This window comes from Uloborus diversus, chromosome 4 (genome assembly GCF_026930045.1).
Source record: "Uloborus diversus isolate 005 chromosome 4, Udiv.v.3.1, whole genome shotgun sequence".
NCBI lineage: Eukaryota > Metazoa > Arthropoda > Arachnida > Araneae > Uloboridae > Uloborus > Uloborus diversus.
Genome location: NC_072734.1, coordinates 80,854,706 through 80,873,964, shown reverse-complemented (window position 1 = coordinate 80,873,964; position 19,259 = coordinate 80,854,706). Strand labels below are relative to the sequence as shown.

The window sequence follows — 19,259 nt, the reverse complement described above, 5'->3', positions numbered from 1 at the left end:
AACGAACTTGGCATATGGATGATTAATTTTCGCCGTGTTAATTTTTACTTATAGGTGTTACTAATGTTTTACTACGTAGCAAAGCAGTAAATTAAATATATTTTGCAACTTTAATAGCTGAATCAATTACCTTAATGAAACCTTAATAACCATTTATTTTAACTAAGAAAACTTTATTTAGCCACTAAAATATATTTTTTAAAACTATATTTCAGTTTTTAAACATATTTAGTGTTCAATCCAAGGGGGATTGAATACAGAACACCCCTCTCCCGATGTTTCAATTTATATTCTTTAATAATATGTTGTAACTTCTGTTTGATTTCCCAAGTTTGACCAATAATTACTATTGCACAATTCTGCCAGTTTAATTTGAAATTAGAGTTATACTAATTAGCAGGCTTCAAAAAAAGGAAAAGGGTCTAAACTCGTCGGATTTGTTTTTTCTTTGTACAATGTTCCATAAATACTCGAAGAAACCTGTACCCACAGAGGCGTGTACAGGGGGGGGGGGAGAAAGAGCACCTGTTGGCCCGGGCCTGAAAATGAAGGGGACCCAATATTTTTAAAACTAGGGGTGAACTATAGGGGTTAAACAATATGGAGAAGGGCCTGGAAAAGTCATTTGTGACGGGACCCAAAATTTCTGTGCACGTCCCTGCCTGTACCGATTAGGATTTTTTTTTTTTTTTGAAACGGTATGATGAAACTGAATGATTGATGTTCATGAAAATGAACATTTTTTTGATGAAACTGAAGGAACTCATTAAATATTGTACTCAGATTTAAAACGATTTGTACTTTATTAACTTTGTATATCGTCTCACTTAGTGAACCGGTTTTTATCTTTTTTTTTTTTTTTTTTTTTTTTTTGTTTAGTGGATAGGGGGTGGTATAACTTTATTTTAAGGTTGCAAATCTTTGATTTACCTTATTTGTTCTTAGGAGAAAAGTTATGAGTAAAAAACAATAGATTTCATGCAATTTCCCTCACAAACGATTAAACATACAACCGATTGTTAAAAAACATGCCATAAAACAAAGGTATGTATTTTCTTTACCCATAGTGAAAGAAAGTACTAAAAAACATTATTATTAAGAGTAATCATAATGAAAATGGTTAAATTTTTTTCGTTTCATTGCAGCACCATAATAACTGTATATAAAAATAATAAAGTGGAAGGAATAAGTCCTTATCAGTGCAAAAATTAAATTATAAAATCCAAGTTTCTGTAGTTAACTGAAGAACAAGTTGAATTTGGGTTTGATTTTGTTCCATTAAGTTCAGATCCCCCTTCCCCTGCCGCTTTCAATATGTTCACAAACCAGAAAGGAAGGATGAAATATTTTAGGGTCCGCTTCATTAGAGCTTCAAGATGAGAATTTGGTTTTCAAAACCTATATTGAAACCTATTGGAGTGACCTCTTGAGTTTTAAAAAGTCCAAAACGTGAAGTTTCAAAAACGAAGTTTCATGTGCAAATACCAAATAACACTAAATGAAATGCGAACTTACCGCCCAAGTCTTGAATAATTTGCTCCAATTTTGCATCCCTAAGTAATTTGCAGAACTGCTGTAAGCGTTTTTGTATGAGGAAGTCATAGAGAGGAGCAAGCGGACCATTCACGTATTCCACTTCACTTGCTGTTACACTCTGTACACAAAAAGGAAAAAAAAATCATTAGTTTAAAGTCACCAAAAGCATTTCAGTAAAGAAGTAAAGCAAATTAATAAAAATATAGGTTACATTGTCCGATATCCTTTTGAGCTTTCATGATATTCAACTGGTATATATATATATATATATATATATATATATATATATATATATATATATATATATATATATATATATATATATATACATATGATAAAAATACAAGTTTTATCTAAAGAAAATAGAACAATATTTAAGCTACAAGGTTTATATAAAGAAAATAGAACATTTAAACCACAAGAAAAACAAATTTCATACCTGAACTCAAAATCAAAAGAAAGAACGTAAATCCATCAAATTCATGGAACAGAAAAATCAAGGAACTGTCAATTGACTATCGCTAGTCCTCCACTAGTATTTTTCGTTTTTAAAAGGTTCAATGTTTGTAATTTCATGTCATGCTGATATTCTGGACTTTCAGTAACCCAATTGCTTGTTTTGTGAGATGTCGGGGACTAGTGCTGCTTTTTTAGGCAAATTTCGCCAGCAGCACTCACGAAACATCTCATGGTTTTTACCCTACCCTTCGGGAGTACCCCCTGATGAGGCCCCAGGGTATTTTGGGATTCTTTCATTTTTTTCATTTTTTCCTTCTTTTAAAAGAATTTTTCGATCTTGTTCAATCATTATATTGCTATCAAATGTGTTGTCTAGCAGTATCATAGAGCAGCCTGTGGCGCCTATTGAACTGAGTAGTGAAGTTCATTTTGGTTGACTTGTCCAGATTATAAATACAAAATATGATAGTGTTTCTTTATATATATATATATATATATATATATATATATATATATATATATATATATATATATATATATATATATATATATATATATATATATATATATATATATATATATATATATATATATATATGGATGGATGTTTGTGGATATGTGTGTATGTTCCTTATACAAATCCACAGTTTTCGTCGGATTTCTTCCAAATTTGGCACAAAGGTAAATTGTTGCCCAGGAATTCATATAGGCGGGTTTTTGGAATTTTAAAAAGATCCAAAGAGGTCTAATTTCATATTTTGAGTCATAAAATCGCTCTTTCCTGCCGAATTAATTTTTGTACTAGGGGGCTATCGCCCCCTGCTCGCTATCGCTCGCCAACCCCCGGAACTGCTTACGCAGTTCCCTGTGGATCGCTTCGCGATCCATGCTCGCTTCGCTCGCTCGCTGTATGCCAATACATTAGCCTAGCTAAAATTTTCCGTAAAAATTAAAGTTGGTAATTGCATTTAGGTCACCATCCATTTAACCAATATGAAAATTACGTTCATAATGTTAATTTGTCTGCTTTAGCCAGATTTTCGACAGTTTAACTTTGCTGTATGTAAGATGACTGCCTTGGCAATGTGCACAACTTTACCATTATAGATACAAAAGTGTCTGTCATTGCTTTGGAGAGATTGCACTTCTACCTGTTGGTCCGCGGAAGGTATTTTATTTCCCTTCTACCACCCATTGGAAAACCAATGAAGGCATTCCCCTATCCGCCACCTGGGGACGCGCCCTCTAGGGGTTACAGGCTCCCCCGAGGGATGTATTTACATTATTTACACTCTTATATATATTTACATATTTACACTCTTATATATTCTAATCTGAGAAAACTTCCTCATATACACAATTAAAAATGTCCCGTTTGGGAGCCACAACTGACACTGCTTCAAAAGATCTTGTTCTTGATAATGCCACATAGAGCTGGCCATGACTAAAAACAGGCTCAGAGAGCACCAAACATATTTTCTCAAACGTTTGTCCTTCTTGTTGTTATTCTGAATCCTTGCCACGTCACGAACAAAAAATGGTTTAACTAAAAACGCGAAAACTCGCCAAGGCTACTTTGCTTGCACAATACTAAAACTACTATAACCCTAAACAAATTTGGCGAAACCTTTCAGCTGAGAATAAAAGGAATAAAGTAAATTCTTTCTCGGTTATTCATTTTGAACTGAACTGTCGTACTGAAGCAGAGAATAGACGACGCTCAAAGCGCCTACGCGTTCAAAACAACATTGCCGATGAACATGATTGTGGAGCAATGTGTGAAGAATGCGAATTTTGTGGTGCTCTTTATTGGCAGAAAGAGCGTAATACTGCAAATAAATATACTAAATGTTGCCATGACGGAAAGGTGCGGTTACCGGCATTGTGTGACGCACCTGATCTGTTGAAGGAACTGCTGACTGAAAATTCCCCAGCCGCTAAAAATTATCGGCAGCGAATCAGAGAATACAACTCTGGAAATGGCTCGTCTTAAATTGGATTCAAGAACGGTTTCCTGCCTTCTTTGAGCTTTTCTTTGCTGATTAAGGTTGAAATGGGCCACAGCCCGACTCAAACTCATCTCAAAAAAAAAAAAAGTTCGTTGAGTATTCTGTGATTCAAGATTTCAAAACAACGTAGAAGTTTGTTTACATGATTTATCGGCGAAGTGTTGCCAACAGAGGTTTAGAAATTCACCCCTTCATTTGCCGGCACGTAAGAGAATTATATATATAGATAGTTATGAATTTAGTCTAAATGAAAAGCCCGTAAAAAACTGCACTAGATGAAGTCTCTTCAAAGATTAACTTTAATCGTTAAATTTGTGAACCTTGGTTCGATGCAAATGAGAACGGTTATCAACATATAACCACCAGGAGCTATTTTAAATGCAATCAACACAAAACGTATCCTGAACAATGACCGTCGATGCCTTTTAACGACAAGCGTTAAAGCATGTTTGGCGAGAAAGCCGTAGATATAAGAAACGGTGCTGTACATCGTTCCTTTAACTGCGACCTACGATACTCAAGGGGTCCATTGATGCTACTGTTGGTGCTAGTTAATTTGAATGCAACCGTTTAATTATAATTTTTAAATATTGTTTAATTATAAAATCCACAACAGTAAGGTTTCGTGTAATTTTTGATCGGTGTTTTTCCGGTTAATAGCAGAGAAAATACAAACATGAGTAAGGTAATAATATTGCATTCAATATTGACGTACAATCTTCGACTGTTTCAGCATTAGACTACTTTTATTAAAACCATGTCTATTTCAACCTTGGAACAGAAATTCAATTTAATGTCCTATGATCCTTATCAAACCAATTTGCAATATGTAAATTTTCTTTATATTATTCCTTGATTTACGTCCAATCTTTAAGTAATTCGGTTCAACTATAACCGAAAACCTAATTCGGTTTAATAGAAGTCGCTTCAGGCTCTCAAAGAGCAGGAGTAAAGGTACTAATAAAGCAAATAAATTGCAAATTAATCATAGTAATGCACAATAGCACATTCGGAATTTACCTTTCAAAAGGGAAGGATGTGGTCAAGGCTTTCCTTACATGTATCTATATATATCTATATAGATAAAAATGGATGTATGTTTGTGGGTGTGTGGGTATGTGTGTATGTTCTTCATACAAATCCACATTTTTAGTCGGATTTCTTCCAAATTTGGCACAGATGTAAATTATTGCTCAAGAATTCATATAGGCTGGTTTTTAAAATTTAAAAAAGATCCAAAGAGGTTAAAATTTATATTTTTAATCATAAAAGGGCTGTTTTCGACATAACAAATATTCATATTGTTATGAGTTTGGTCTGAATGTAAAGTCTGTAAAAAATGCCCTAAGTGAAATCACTTGAAAGATAAACTGTAATCGTTAAATTTGTGAACCTTGGTTCGAAGCAAATGAGAATGATTAGCAACTTATAACCACCAGGGGATATTTTAAATGCAATAAACACTAAAGGTATTCGCAACGTCGGCCATTAATGTCTATTTGCGACAAGTGTCGAGCTGCCGTCTAGCGTTCTTCGAGTAGCATCCTCCAAAGCAGAAATGCATTGCGGTCTACTTGCTTTGGTGTTTCCGTAGCAGAATGGTAAAACGAAAGTATAGATCGGTATTTTCCGCATGAACAGCCCAGAAAATACCAAAATTAGTTCGGTATCAATAATTCATTCATTATCCATGTACAAGCTTCAATAATTTAATGCTGTATGGTCCATAAAACCAACATGCATATGTTCTTTATACATGTCTTATGTCAGATCTTTATCTAATTGGATTCAACTATGTTTAATCGCTGAAGGCCAACAAAGAACAGGGGTAAGAATACTAATTTCTCAAATAATTGCAAAGCAATCATATTTGTGCGTAGTAGCGTATCTAGAATTTGTTTTTCAAGGAGGAGGGGGGATGATCATGACGTTTCTTACATGCACATAAACTACCATACCAGGATTTCCAATGTGTGCTAAAATTACAGGTTGTGCTCCTTTTTTATCCGCAAAACCACACGGAAATATAATTTGGCAGAATTCATACAGTTAGCGAATGTTGGAGTTTAAAGGTTGGAAAAAATGCAAATAAATATTAATTTAAGATTAAACTGTTTTAACCTGCAAAAAATTGCTACGTTTTTTATATAAACAAATTTCTTCATTTGAAATTTTATATTTCCTTAACGCTCGAGTAATAATACACCTGATGAAGCATCTTCACCAACTAGCAATAATTTTAAATCTGTTAGCGGGTATGATGCAACTTTTGACACAGATATTTCTTTTGAAAAAGGCATGATGGAATATTGCGCCACAATATGAAGTCTTTTCTCCATCGTGAAATAAGCTGAACAAAGCTACATTCCCAATTACAAAGCTCAGTTCGATAACTGCTATTGTAAACAATCGAAAATTATTGTAAGTTTGTAGCTACCACTAAGCATTTAAACCGTCATTGAAGAAGTGCTGTGAGATATGAATAGAAAATTTTCACAGTTTGAGCTATTTAATAGCTTAAACTCTCTGTAACAGTATAGGGATAATGTGAAACACTTTGTATCTCATATGTAACCACAATGGACCTTTTTTAAACTCCAAGAAGATTGGAATCTTCAGGGAGATTTCCGTTTTCCATCACGAACAACAAGTTATAAGAGTAATCGATTAAGTGTTGTAAATGCATTTGAGATGTAACTATTTTCGATATAGATAGCTCTATGTTACTTGCTCGGTTGGTTTCACTCACAAATGTAATTCTTCTTGCTGCTGGACGGGGGACTAAGAACAATAGTTTGGAGAAAGTTTTGGGTTAAATTTATGGATCTGAAAAATTTGAATCATTTCAGTATTAAATTTATGTTAACGAAATAATAATATGAAACGAAATACATTTCGTTTGCTTTTAAACTGTAGATATGGGGAACAAGAACATAAACAAGAAAATATGCAACACGATTCTGTAAAATATAAACAAAAGATTTGTCTATTATGCAGTTGTAAGAACAAGCAAGACGTTTATTTTTAAATTTTTGGCCTGCAAATAATTTTAAAAAAAATCTAACACGGATAGTGACGAAATGCGCACGCCTACTTCTTTCTCTTATAACGCAGTTTAATTGACGGTTTTTAAATAGTTCGTTTAATAAGTTCACGTCAACCTACTTCCATATTTAAAGTTTTACATAACTTAAAATAATAACTGTAATGTAGTCAGTGGACCCATTCCCACCTCTCACGACGACTGTGTCTCAATAAATTAAAATTTTGTTGTTCTCTAAAGAATAATCTGTCTAAAGCAGCAAACTTAAATACGTGCTCTCTCTACTTGCATCAGTGTGAGATATCATGTATAACATTTACGGCGAGTATTAGACTTTAAAAATTTGAACTAGAACTTAAATCTCGACCAATTTCAAACCATTACAAGACATTAATATTACTGTCTAAGTATCCTTTTTACCTACGAAAATAGAAATTTGACGTCAATATAAGAAAATAAAATGGAGCTGATGTGGGTATTTTTGGGAAAGTTACACTTATCCAATTTTACTCTACTGTATGGCAATAAATCACCATGTTACGAGCGAGCAGACACATTTTGTAAAGTTTTTTTTTATAGTAAGTAAACTTTTTCTGCGATATGTGCTTGCCTGAAAACATACAAAATAACGTATCACTTGATACCTTCATTCGAAAAACACCGCCGAAAAATCCGTTATCGTCTATTAACAACACTGGCTGAATTCTTTATTTTCTATACGGTGGACTATCTGTTAATTTTTGGACATTGTGGATGATTTTAAATTAATCTGAAAATATTGTAACTGTGTCCAAGAAGACTGTATATATTTGCGCCTGATAATAGGGATTGACTTCTTTTTTTGGTAAGCTCACGACTCTTTCTAAAGAAACATTCAATGATTTTATTTCCGAATAAAATGTACGTGAAAAATACTGTTGCATTTTTTAACGTCTTGGGGAAAGCTAATTCCACAAAGGAGGCACGACGCTTTTCTTCACAACCTTTTACGAGATGCTTCTTTCGAAGCATCACGTAAAAGGTTGTCCCACAAGATGTGCAAAATACAATCATTTGTCCCCCATTAAGACAATTTATGTACCGCCCGTCTGATTTAACATCAGACAACGTACCAGTGGACACTATAGAGTCTAGACAACAGGCCTCATAATTTTTTGCTTTAAGTTGATGCTACTTTTTCGGCAAATGCTTGATTTTCTACTATGTAAAGTCTTTTGAAGATTTGAGCCTAGAGAGCGGTGTGAATGCAATTATTTGCGCTCATTTAGATAGAATTCATTCATTTGATTATCCAAAAAATATGTTGCATTGAAAAGCACCCGGGCAACGCCGGGAAGTAAGCTAGTATATATATATATAAGTTATCAAATGTTATCTGCCACGTAATTTTGAGTCATAAATCTTTAGCTTTCGCGCATGCGCGGTGAGAAATTAACTACTTTAAATGTTCCCATTTCCTCATATTTCCAAAATTTCTGCTTCAAATTGCAGCGTAGTGATTTGCCTAGCATGCTGTGTTAAGTTTTCTGAAAGTTTGGTAAATCAGGAGTAGGACGAAAAACTCTAAGTGTTATGATGTAAAAACATAAGAACAAAATTGATATTTTGAAAGAAGTGCTTATATCTTCGTGAATATGAGTGATACTTTCACGAAAATTTATGAAATTATTGTAAGTAAACTGATTTCTGAAAATTACAGTTTATTCCCAGCTATTTATGATGAAGGATTATCAAAAAACGGTTGTGGTTTCTTCGATTTGCTGAGAGTCCTCTAAATGCACTCGGAGTTTATTTTTTTAAACATGTCAGTTGAAGCATACTTTTTATGTGACAAATGTTATAAAACAATTATTATTCCCCGATTTCTCAAGAAATTCTTTAAAATTTGAATTTTTGCAAATGATACACATTTTTTGTCCGTCCACTGTATATATTACTGTATCGGCAAATTACCGCATTTCGGCAAATTACAATAGTATTGTCAAAAGAACCGTTCTTTTGATGATCTTTGTCGCAAGATGACTAATATTAGATCCTCTACCCAACAGCTCACAGTGAAGGACCTCTTCTCCATATGTGTTCTTGTGAATGGAATTTGCTCTAAGAAAACAGTTTTTTTATTTCATTTTAATATTTTTTTAAGGAAGCTGATTAAGTTTATAAATATGAATATATTGCTGGGAAAGTGGCAGCTTCCCCATAACGGAGTGCAAAATAAAAACTGACGATGAAGTTAAAAATCTATTTAATATAGTTAGTTTGAAAAGCTTTGTCTTTTCATGCAACTCAAATATTTCATAGCCCTTCAAAATGGTTTTGTACACGAAATATCCATTAACTTTTTTTATTATTGCTAGAAACGTTCACGCAAGTGTTGACAGATTTTGTGAAATTTTTTTTAACCAGCGTTTACTTATCATTAAAATGAAAGAGATACTTCATAAGCTGGAAAATGTTTGATTTAGAATTTTGAATAGCATAGTAAATCACGTAGTGTGAAAACCGAAAGTTTAATAAAGATAGTGTACAACTTTTTTGCTTTGTGCAGTTTTTTTGTATTGTATTATTTATTTATAGTAGTTTATTTATATTATTATTGTATGATTGCATTTATTGTTATTTACTCAACAACGTTATTATTAATTGTTTCACCCATGGGTGAAAAACATTGTAAGCCTGTCGCAGTGAATCAGATGTGGTAAGGTGTGGGAAAAGAAGTATAATTTCCATTTTTGACCAATAAGCTGTGCTATCTTTTCCATTGTGACATACAGCAGAGTTTAAGTAAAAGTGTTCTCAAAATTATTACAAGAGAATTCCTCTGGAAAAAATAATGAATAAAGATATTAATATAAAAGACTTTATAAACGAGATATACAGAAAAACCAACGAACGTCAGCTTGTCACTTTCAATGATAAGCTTTACTTGTTAAAACAGTAACTAGCGATATAGAATTATTTTCAGTTAATACAAAAATATAAAGCCCTTAACCTTTAAATTGTTACATTAACTGGGGGATCTATAGGTAACTCTAAGAGTAATTTAAGGGTCTCTAAAACTAAAACAGAGGTGTGCGAAATGAATTAAATATAAATACTAAAATTTTGGAAAAACCGGTAGAAATAGAAATGATATGGAAATTACAATTAATGATTACAAATATAATTTGATGAAAAGTAGTTCCTTACTTCTTCAGCTTGAAAATCGTCGTTTTGTGACTGCACATAGGAACCTAAATAAAATTAAATACATTAAAATACAAATTTAAAAGCATTTAACTCAGTAATTAAGTATATTGACACATTAAACTGAATTATCAAACACAATGCTTTTTAGAAATAGAAAATTTCATTGAAACTATTTTTCGCTTCCTTTTAGTAATAAAATTAATTGCTTAATGCAATAATAACAGTTATATTAAAGGTTTGCTAGAAATCAACACATAAAAAGAGTTCTCTTTTTTTACCAACTAAGCACAAATTAATTCATATGCAAAACAAAACTAAGTTTAAATTCTGCTTTTAAAAACTAAATGTCTTTTCAATAAACAATTTTCAGTTTTTTTTAAATCAAAACTCTATGTACATCACAGCCATCCACCTCACAAACTCTTTTACGAATTTTTCTATATCATGTGAACTAATATCAAATCATTTCTTCAACTATTCAGAAAATAATGGAAATTTTTCTACATACGTAATACACTTCATGACAATAAATGTATTATATTTGTATAGCTATTTTTAATCAAAGTCCTTAATGTATTTAAAAGTACCGTAATTTCAAAACATTAGCTACATTGGTTATGTATTTATAACAAAAGGAATGGTACAAAAACAATCTGAAGTTGCTGCCACGAAAAATTTTCAATTTTAAGCGTATGAATTGAGCAGACTATCTCGAAAAATGTGCGATTCCAAATGTTAAAAAAAAAATTTAAAAAAAAGCCGTATAATAAGGCTGTAAATTAAAATTTTGATCATTTTGAGGTAATCTGAAATAATCTTCTGCACATAAATTGTCTGTGCTCAAAATACGAAAATTGAACAGAATATAGAAAAACAATGAGTAAATAAAAAAATAAAGCAAAGAAAATAAGATTAGCAGGCAAAAATTTTTATTTTTTTCCATCACAGGGCAAAAAGTAACCGATATAGCAGAATCATTTCATCACAACGTTCATAACTTCAAGTACGTTTGTTTTCTAAATACATGGGCGTTGTCGCTGTTTTTTCAAGTTATTTCAGGCTTATTCTATTTTCGATGAGATTAATAAAACAAAGTAGGTATCATCATACAAAGGCTTGTTTATTTTTACCACGCGAACTTTTTCACAGATATTATCAACCTTATTTTAAACTTCATTGCCGTGTTTCATCATTCTGTGCTGCTTAGTAAAAGTTTCGTAAAAGAATGCCACTATTCGTTTCAACTAAAATTTTTATATAATTAATAAACTCTTACGAGGTATTCAGTTAAAATTTTAATTCGTTTAAAGTCAAATAATAAATTGATCATTAATACAGCGTGCTCACGTTTAACTTGCGTGATCACTATTTTCGCAACCATTAGTTCTAGATGAACACTCCCAGTTGCAAAAATTGTCAAAATAATATGCAGAATTGAGGTAATTATTAAAAGTTAGAAGGGTAAAAATACGCAATCTAACTTTTTACATGATCTTCAGGTCCTCAAGGAAATCAGAAGCATGAGAAAAAATTCGAGCCCAGATTTTTTCACATTAGTACAGCCATTATTCGCCGATATGAAACGCAGCTCGCACAGTCCGCAGGAGTGACCAAAAAAAAAAAAAAAAAAAAAAAATGACTTATCAGTTCCCCGAATGTGATGGTTGATTTTTCTTCTTTCCATTTATGTAAATATGGAATTTTGAGTTATCAACTGTGGTTTACTAACAAAGACTTTTTCAGTTCTTTTTAGCTTGATAGACCATTTTAGCATTTTTTAGAGTTGGCCTTGTTAGGGACTTCTATTCCTGCTTAAGTCCGATTCACTATGTTTTTGTTTAACTATTGAAAAACATAAATTAAACTTGAGCTTTCACATGCAATGATTTTTCTCTTATTTTTTTTATGAGTCATTTAGGCCCTTAGATTGGCGGGTTGGCCTTATTTGGCGTTTTATTCTATTTTTATGTATTTTACATGTTATTATGAAAGTCAAAAATTGGAGAATGTCAACACTGACTGATGCTTCATCGGAAATATTCGGTCCTTTGTGATTCGGTCTTTGCTGCGTGAATCAAACAGGGTTCGATCTTTCACAGTAACACATACCAGGGGTGCCCACCTAGGAGGGGGAAGGGGGCATGGCGCAGACTGCGCCATTGAAATTTCTAGGGGGGGGGGTGTTTATAAGATATTTTTCTATTTTTAGGGGGCCAAAATGGGGGGGGTATTTGGAGGGGTGATGCAGAATTCTTCTTTTTCATGGCTCGCGTGTTGATTTGTTAGCTCTGTCCGGCGAAAAGGAAGGACTGCACATTGATTTGTCTACTGGTAGAGATACTAGCACACGGTCCTTGTTTTTCTTTTTTTTTTTCTTTTTTTCCCACACTCAATTGGGTCACAAAAATGTCCCATTTTCTGTGTTTTTCGAAATTGTTTTTCCTTTAAAAATGAGACTTACTTTTATTGCTTTCAAATCAAGTAGTAAATTTAGTTATTATAACAGTTTACAATTATATATTGACCATGTTGATGACTCTATAAAAAATATGCACAAACCGAATAGTTACACTAGTACATACAAGGATTCTCAAACTGAGTGCCGAAAGATGAGACGAGGAGTGCTACGAAGTCTCCATAATAACAATAATGTGTATATAATAGAACTAGACTTGGTTGCCGTGAGATAATTCTAATTCTTCAAACGTTACCACAAACCGGAAAAGTTTGGGATTCCCTGCACTAGTAGAATGCTAACTGTGGAACCCACAGCTCACCAGTTAGATCCACGGGTAAAAGAAATTTAAAAACCCCATTGAAAGTAGCTTTTAACTTGCCATCCTCAATAATGATTAAATCCAGGGCATAAATTGTTAGTTCAAATAGTTAACCTCTGCAATATACTATCATGAAAAATAATTTCTCTATTTTATTCGAAATGAGTTGTCAACACTTCATTTCTTTGTGTGTTAAAATAAAAACGAAGTCTAATTTTCAGGTTATTAATTTCATTTGTGTTTAGTAAAAAATTTCTTTTTCTGGAAAGTATGCAACCGTTAATTTATTTTTGAAACAGTTTGCAATGAAAAAAAAAAGTATAAATTTTGACATGAAACTACATGTAGTATACTTAAATTCAAAAACGTTTTTTATGCATGCAAATACGTTTTATAATGTACAAGAGTAAAAAAACTGGATAACACTATCTTGTGAAAAAGTGTACTGAGAGAAAATTTTGAATGTGAACAATACCTAAGTAGTAAAACGATATTTACATTGCTTTGTGTGCAATGCAATGGGGTTGTTTCCTTCAGTCAAAAGTAGTACTTTTTGTCACTGAAATTGATAGAATAAGCAAAAAAAAAATAATAATAATAATAACATGGACTCAGAAAATACTTTCATTTTCCCAATAGTTATTTTTTTAATTCGTTTTTAAAATGTCCGATTCTTCAAACAAGGCGTGGTCTATATGACGTCACAAATGATGCACTATGGCGCATCTTTCTACCGCATTTCCACGTTATGATAATCAAAAAGCGAATTACAATTGCCTTCTACGCTTGCTATCAACCATATTGTTGCCAATGCACGTGAATGAAAATGCGAATTTAATATTTTGGACCGTGAATGGCAACACTGAATGGCATTTCATCGTTTGTGATGTCATCGGCAGAAGCGTTAAACGATGAAAGAGCACCGATTTAAGAATTTTCTTAAAAATATTAAACTTAAATAATTTATTTAAAAAATGGTCAGATTCTATGTTTTTTAGCATGCTCTTTCAGAAAAAAATACTTTTAAAATAATGGAAACGACTCCATTGAAATTTAAATTAAACGCAAATGCGTGTCAAAAAATGACTTGAGAAAGAAGTTCAATGTATCTGGGAGTTAATCAAAGAGAATTGTGCATAAAAGATAAGATTTTAATTTGAACAAATTTCATCAGTTATATATTCGATTATGATTTTTTTTTTTTTTTTTGGAGTACCCACAATAATTTGAAAACCCAATATGTGTTTGCGGTAACGGTACTTGGTTTTGACTTACTTTCCATTCAATTGTACGAATTTTTACAATTACAACTCTGCTTTGAAACTGGTAAAATCATGTAATGCTTCAGTTGATATGAAAGTCATAATTTTTGTCGTTAAATTTACTGATAATGAACAAAAAGTGTTGACAGTAACCATCTAGATTACGTATTTAAATTCAAATTCGGAATAGTTTCTGTTTGTCTGTAAAGTTAAATTTTTTTACATAAATATTTCTTTAACATGCAAAATGTTTTCAAACCAGCAAATTTGGTTTCAAGAGGAACTGTTGAAGGGCGTACATAAATTTACAAATTGCTTTTCAAGTACCGATAAAGAAACTAGCAATTTGGAGTTCATGGTGTCGAGCAAGTAACGTATTAGAGAACCTGAAATCGATTTTGCTTTTAATATTTTGTTCCTGAAATGTCAATTGCAGTGGGCTGGTAATATTGTAAAACATTTCCTCGCTGACAAAACAAAAGGCTTCAGCTTTTAAGAGAGTGATGCTTTATAGCGTTTTGTTGCCGCCTTCAATTGTTGCTTAGTGTTTCTTGCACCTAATTCCTGTTCCATTAGCAGCATTGTGCCACCGTAAAATTATACCTGTTTCAAAAGATCTTCTTGAATGTTTGGAAGATTGTCGCTTGAATGGAATGAACAATGATAGGATGTGGTTGGGCTCTCCCAATAGGAGTAGAATGATTGGGTGTAAGACCGTCAACTTCTTTTGCTGAAACGGATCCAAATTTTGGCGTCCCTATCATTTTATTGCATTGAACTGTTGATGCAGTGCAGATTGTATGAGTTGAGATCACCATTAATTTTAACGAAAGAAGTGCTCTTAAAATTTTTTTCAAAACAGTTTATTTTAGCTGAAATACAAATTATATGTTAATTTTCTCTTAAGGAGCTTGGTATACCAGTCCCTAAAGCTTTTCTACGGTTTTTACTATTGAAGTTAAGTTGATAACACTGTTTTCTTTCATTTATTTATCGAATATACAATGAAAGTTCAATTACTATTTTTCTTCCCATAAGCAATACAATGCAAAACAGGTTTGTTGATAATTTGTTACAGACCTTAAAAAAAAAAAAAAAAAAAAAAAAAAAGTATGTTTAGGGGGCGGGGGGAATGCTTCAAAAATTTTTCATATTTTAAGAACATAGTGCATTTCCTACATAGGAATAATGTTGAACTACGTACTATTGGGAAGTGCAAAAAAAAAAAAAAACGCTACCGTTCTGAACCATATCTTCTACCTATCAGTATATTACTAGCGTATATAAATAGGCATGGAACTGTAGTATATTAATATAAATCGGTATGAATTGGTATATTAATAAGTATGAAATTGAGGTGGAATTTTTCTGAGCAGTACATGGGAAATCAGCGGATGAGGGGAACCGTACCATAAGAGCCCTGAAGGGGGCTCAAACTGCACATGATAATATTTTACATAGTTCTGTAATAGACTTAGGAACTTGCAAAAATACATTGCGAAGGGCTCAAAAGCCTATAAATCTCCAACGCTTGAATGATGCTGATAAAGAAAAAGAATCGCCTCTCTGTTTTGATTTCAGCCGTCTCTTTTCAAAAATATTTAGCTTTCCGTTAAAATTTCTATTCAGTAGTAGTTATTTAAGTAAAGCACATGCGTAATTGAAGATTTTTCACCTGTTTCTCTGGGGGGGGGGGAGACAATAACATATAGTTTTCTTTACCTACCGAAACGATACTCTTATTAAATTAAAACATGGTGTCGTTTGTTATGATGTAATTTAAATGTATAGCGGCAGATTTAGTCCTCAAATTGTAACGTTTAATGAGGAAATGTTATCAGTGATACAACACAAAAACAATCATTTATTTATTTTTTATTTTTGGACCAAATCGTTATCGTATTTTATTTATTTATTTATTTATTTTTATTATTACTATTCTGATTTGGATGCCTCAGTTGCCAAATCGATTAACTCAACTTTTTAAAAAAATCATCGTTTCTGCTTTAATAGTGCTTTATCAATGCTTAGCATGTGAATTTATATTAAAGTTTTGGTTCAGTACATTTCTGATCGACTTTTTGTTTTATGGAGTTAGTCGATTTGGAAAGAGAGGCATCCATTTATCTTAGCATCTTAGTTCTATCGTAAGAAATATTTCATTGTTGAAATCAATAGGTTTAGTTTTGCATAACAAAAGCATAAATAAAAATTTTGCTACCCTTACTTTGGAAAGTTAGTCATGTAAAACCCTCTAGAAGAAACGTTTTAGAGCCGGGAATTGTCACATAATTTGGGGTGTAAAAAAAAAGACTGTAAAAAAATACTGAAAATGAGATTTAAAAAAAAAAAAAACGATTTACGAGTGAACGAGTGATAAGGTATACCACTTGCCACATTTTTCGATTTTAAAATTAACGGAAATCAAATGTATTTAATTAAACTGTCGCAGAGAGCAATAATCTACCCTGCAAACTAACGCCACGGGAGCTAAAATGTATCCGCATATTGTTCCACGTAGAGCTGCTCTCCCGCCCAATATTTGTTCTCCTGACACCCTTTTGCGCACACATTTTTAACAAAAACATTTCCATTTTTTTTCCTATGCTTTAACGCCCTGACCCCGGAAGAGAGAACACTTACGAATACAATGAATGGGAGAAATGAAGTGAAGAGATGAAAAAAAAAAAAAGAGATAAATGAATCTCCAGGTATTCCGTTGTTCAGGATTAGGCTTAATTCTTACGGTTCGATCGGAGTACTTCGATTGCTTATTCTTTCTTTTTATTGCAATTTTATTCAATATCAAGACGCCTTTAGGAAACAAAAAGCCGTGCGGGAAGAGAAAGAATAAAAGAATAGAGTCATTAAAATGATCCTTGATGACTTATGTAGTTACTCTCGCATGCAAATAGTTAAAGTACATTCCAAAGATCTTCTTTCAGCATCACGATTCCGAAAAAAGAATTCAGTTTCATTGTTGGCTTGTTAAAATTATCCTACAGCAAACAAATAGTTTAACTTCTTTCTTTGCTTTCGCTGGTTCGTTTCGCTTGGCAAACAAATTTCGAATGGAAAAGATGAAAAAAGTGTAACAGGTATAAAAATAGATTCAAAGAAGAAATAAACTTCCGCATTACGTTAAAAAATCAATTCAAAGCAATTCTTTAAATTGGTGTTTTGAAAGCGACTATATTTCCTTTAGAGTTTAGTGCCTTTGCTTTACCAACTGTTTTATCCTAAAACTGGCGCAATTCAAATTTTTAAATTTGGTTAAGCCTACTGTCCCAGAACTACATATCAGAAAACGTTTATGACGTAGACCACATGCACGCCCCGGAGCAAGAGTGGGATATCGAACTGTTACTCGTGAAGTCTTACTGATGCTCTGAGGTGCCGATAAAAATAAAAAGATTTATTGATTTGAAACTGCTGGAGATATTTTTTGAAAATCAAAAACTTTTTGTCATGAGCACTTATAAAAGAAAAGCAAATTTAACTCTCTTCAAAAAAAAAAAATATATATATATATATATATATATATATATATATATATATATATATATATATATATATATATATATATATATATATATATATATATATATATTAATTTGAATTTTTGGCGTCTTGAATTCAAATTATGTTTTTCGCAATCACGAGCGTGTGTGTTTGTGTAGGCGCATGTGTGTGGGTGCGTGTGTGTGTGTGTGTATGTAGGCATATGTGTTTCTGTCTGTGTGCAGGCATGAGTGTGTGTATGCGTATGTGTGTGTGTAGGAGTGTGTGTTTGTGTCTGTGCGCAGGCATGAGTGTGTGTATGCGTGTGTGCGTGGACGCAACCTGGAGATGGTTTTCGCAAGAGGAGCAGCATCGTCAGGCCAGTCGACGCGACGGTGGTGCTGGCAGAAGGTGCTGGTGGGAAAATAAAAGGATAGGAATTCAAAACAGTCAAGTGAGAACAATAAGCAATCGTGATTGCTCAAAAAAAAAAAAAAAAAAAAAAAACCGAAAAAAATCCCGCCAAACCCACAAGTTTTTAATTTAAACTAGCTGCGTGCCCGGCGTTGCACGGGATACTTAAACAAGAAGTTCTGTCTAGAACTAAACGAGCCTACTTTCCGATATACCAATATCGAATTTCTAGTATCTGATCAGTATTCTCAAAATTAGCTAAAATTTTAAATTATTTCAAACATATTTTTTTTAATATTTTAAGCTGATTTCGAGAAATAAAGTATGCCTCGCTCATCTAAAGAATTAGATACGAAAAACATTAATAAAAGAACAAATAAAATAGCAGCACCTTTTAAACAAAGCAGCTAATTAAATTTTTTCCATCAAAAAACCAATCTTCAACCGCTTTCAAAAAGGAAAAAGAAAAAAGAACTCAAATTAAAAGCTCATTAAAATAATCATATAAAAAAAATCGTTTGTTTTTCCCCTGTTGCCAAAAAATTTTTTTAAGAATTAATTAATGTACTTTCAAAAATAAATAAAAACAATAAAATGTCAACTTTAAGAAATAATTTTCATTGTCGGAAAAAAAAATCGTCTGCGCATATCTTTATGTAGAAACATAAAGGACTCTGAATTTCTCCGCCAAAAACGGAATACATAAATTAAAACTTTAGCTTGAAAATAAAATCAAAACATATTTAAAACAATTATTTCACAGTAAAAATCATGGCTGTAGAGTCAGAGTCCGAGTCCATCTGATTTTGGGACAAAAGAGTTAAGATTCGAGAGCCGAAAGTTTTAAGTTCAAAGACTCGGAGTTGAAATCGGTCATTTCCCCAAAAAGTTCGCAAGTCTGCCAATATTTGCAGAGACGGAGTAGGACTTATTATCTGATACAGGAGTTGGAGTCAGAGTCGAATTTCCAAGAGTCGGAGTCAGCAATTTTTTTTCCGTGCATAAATTTTTGCCAAAGCTACGAAGTCAGATTCAAAGTCGGGAAGTCGGAGTCCGAGTAATTTTCGGG

At 32.5% G+C, this 19,259-nt stretch overlaps 1 protein-coding gene across 1 annotated transcript in view; it reads right to left on the bottom strand.

The window, feature by feature from the left end:
- The window catches only part of LOC129220309 (uncharacterized), a 125,830-nt gene that overhangs the window by 68,286 nt on the left and 38,285 nt on the right, over nucleotides 1-19,259 (bottom strand). Inside the window, exons 2-3 of the mRNA XM_054854707.1 lie at nucleotides 10,237-10,280; nucleotides 1,516-1,654 (exon numbers count right to left, since the gene is read on the bottom strand). Of these exons, the coding sequence (XP_054710682.1) occupies nucleotides 1,516-1,654; nucleotides 10,237-10,280 (183 nt within the window). The remainder of the gene's footprint in view (nucleotides 1-1,515; nucleotides 1,655-10,236; nucleotides 10,281-19,259) is intronic.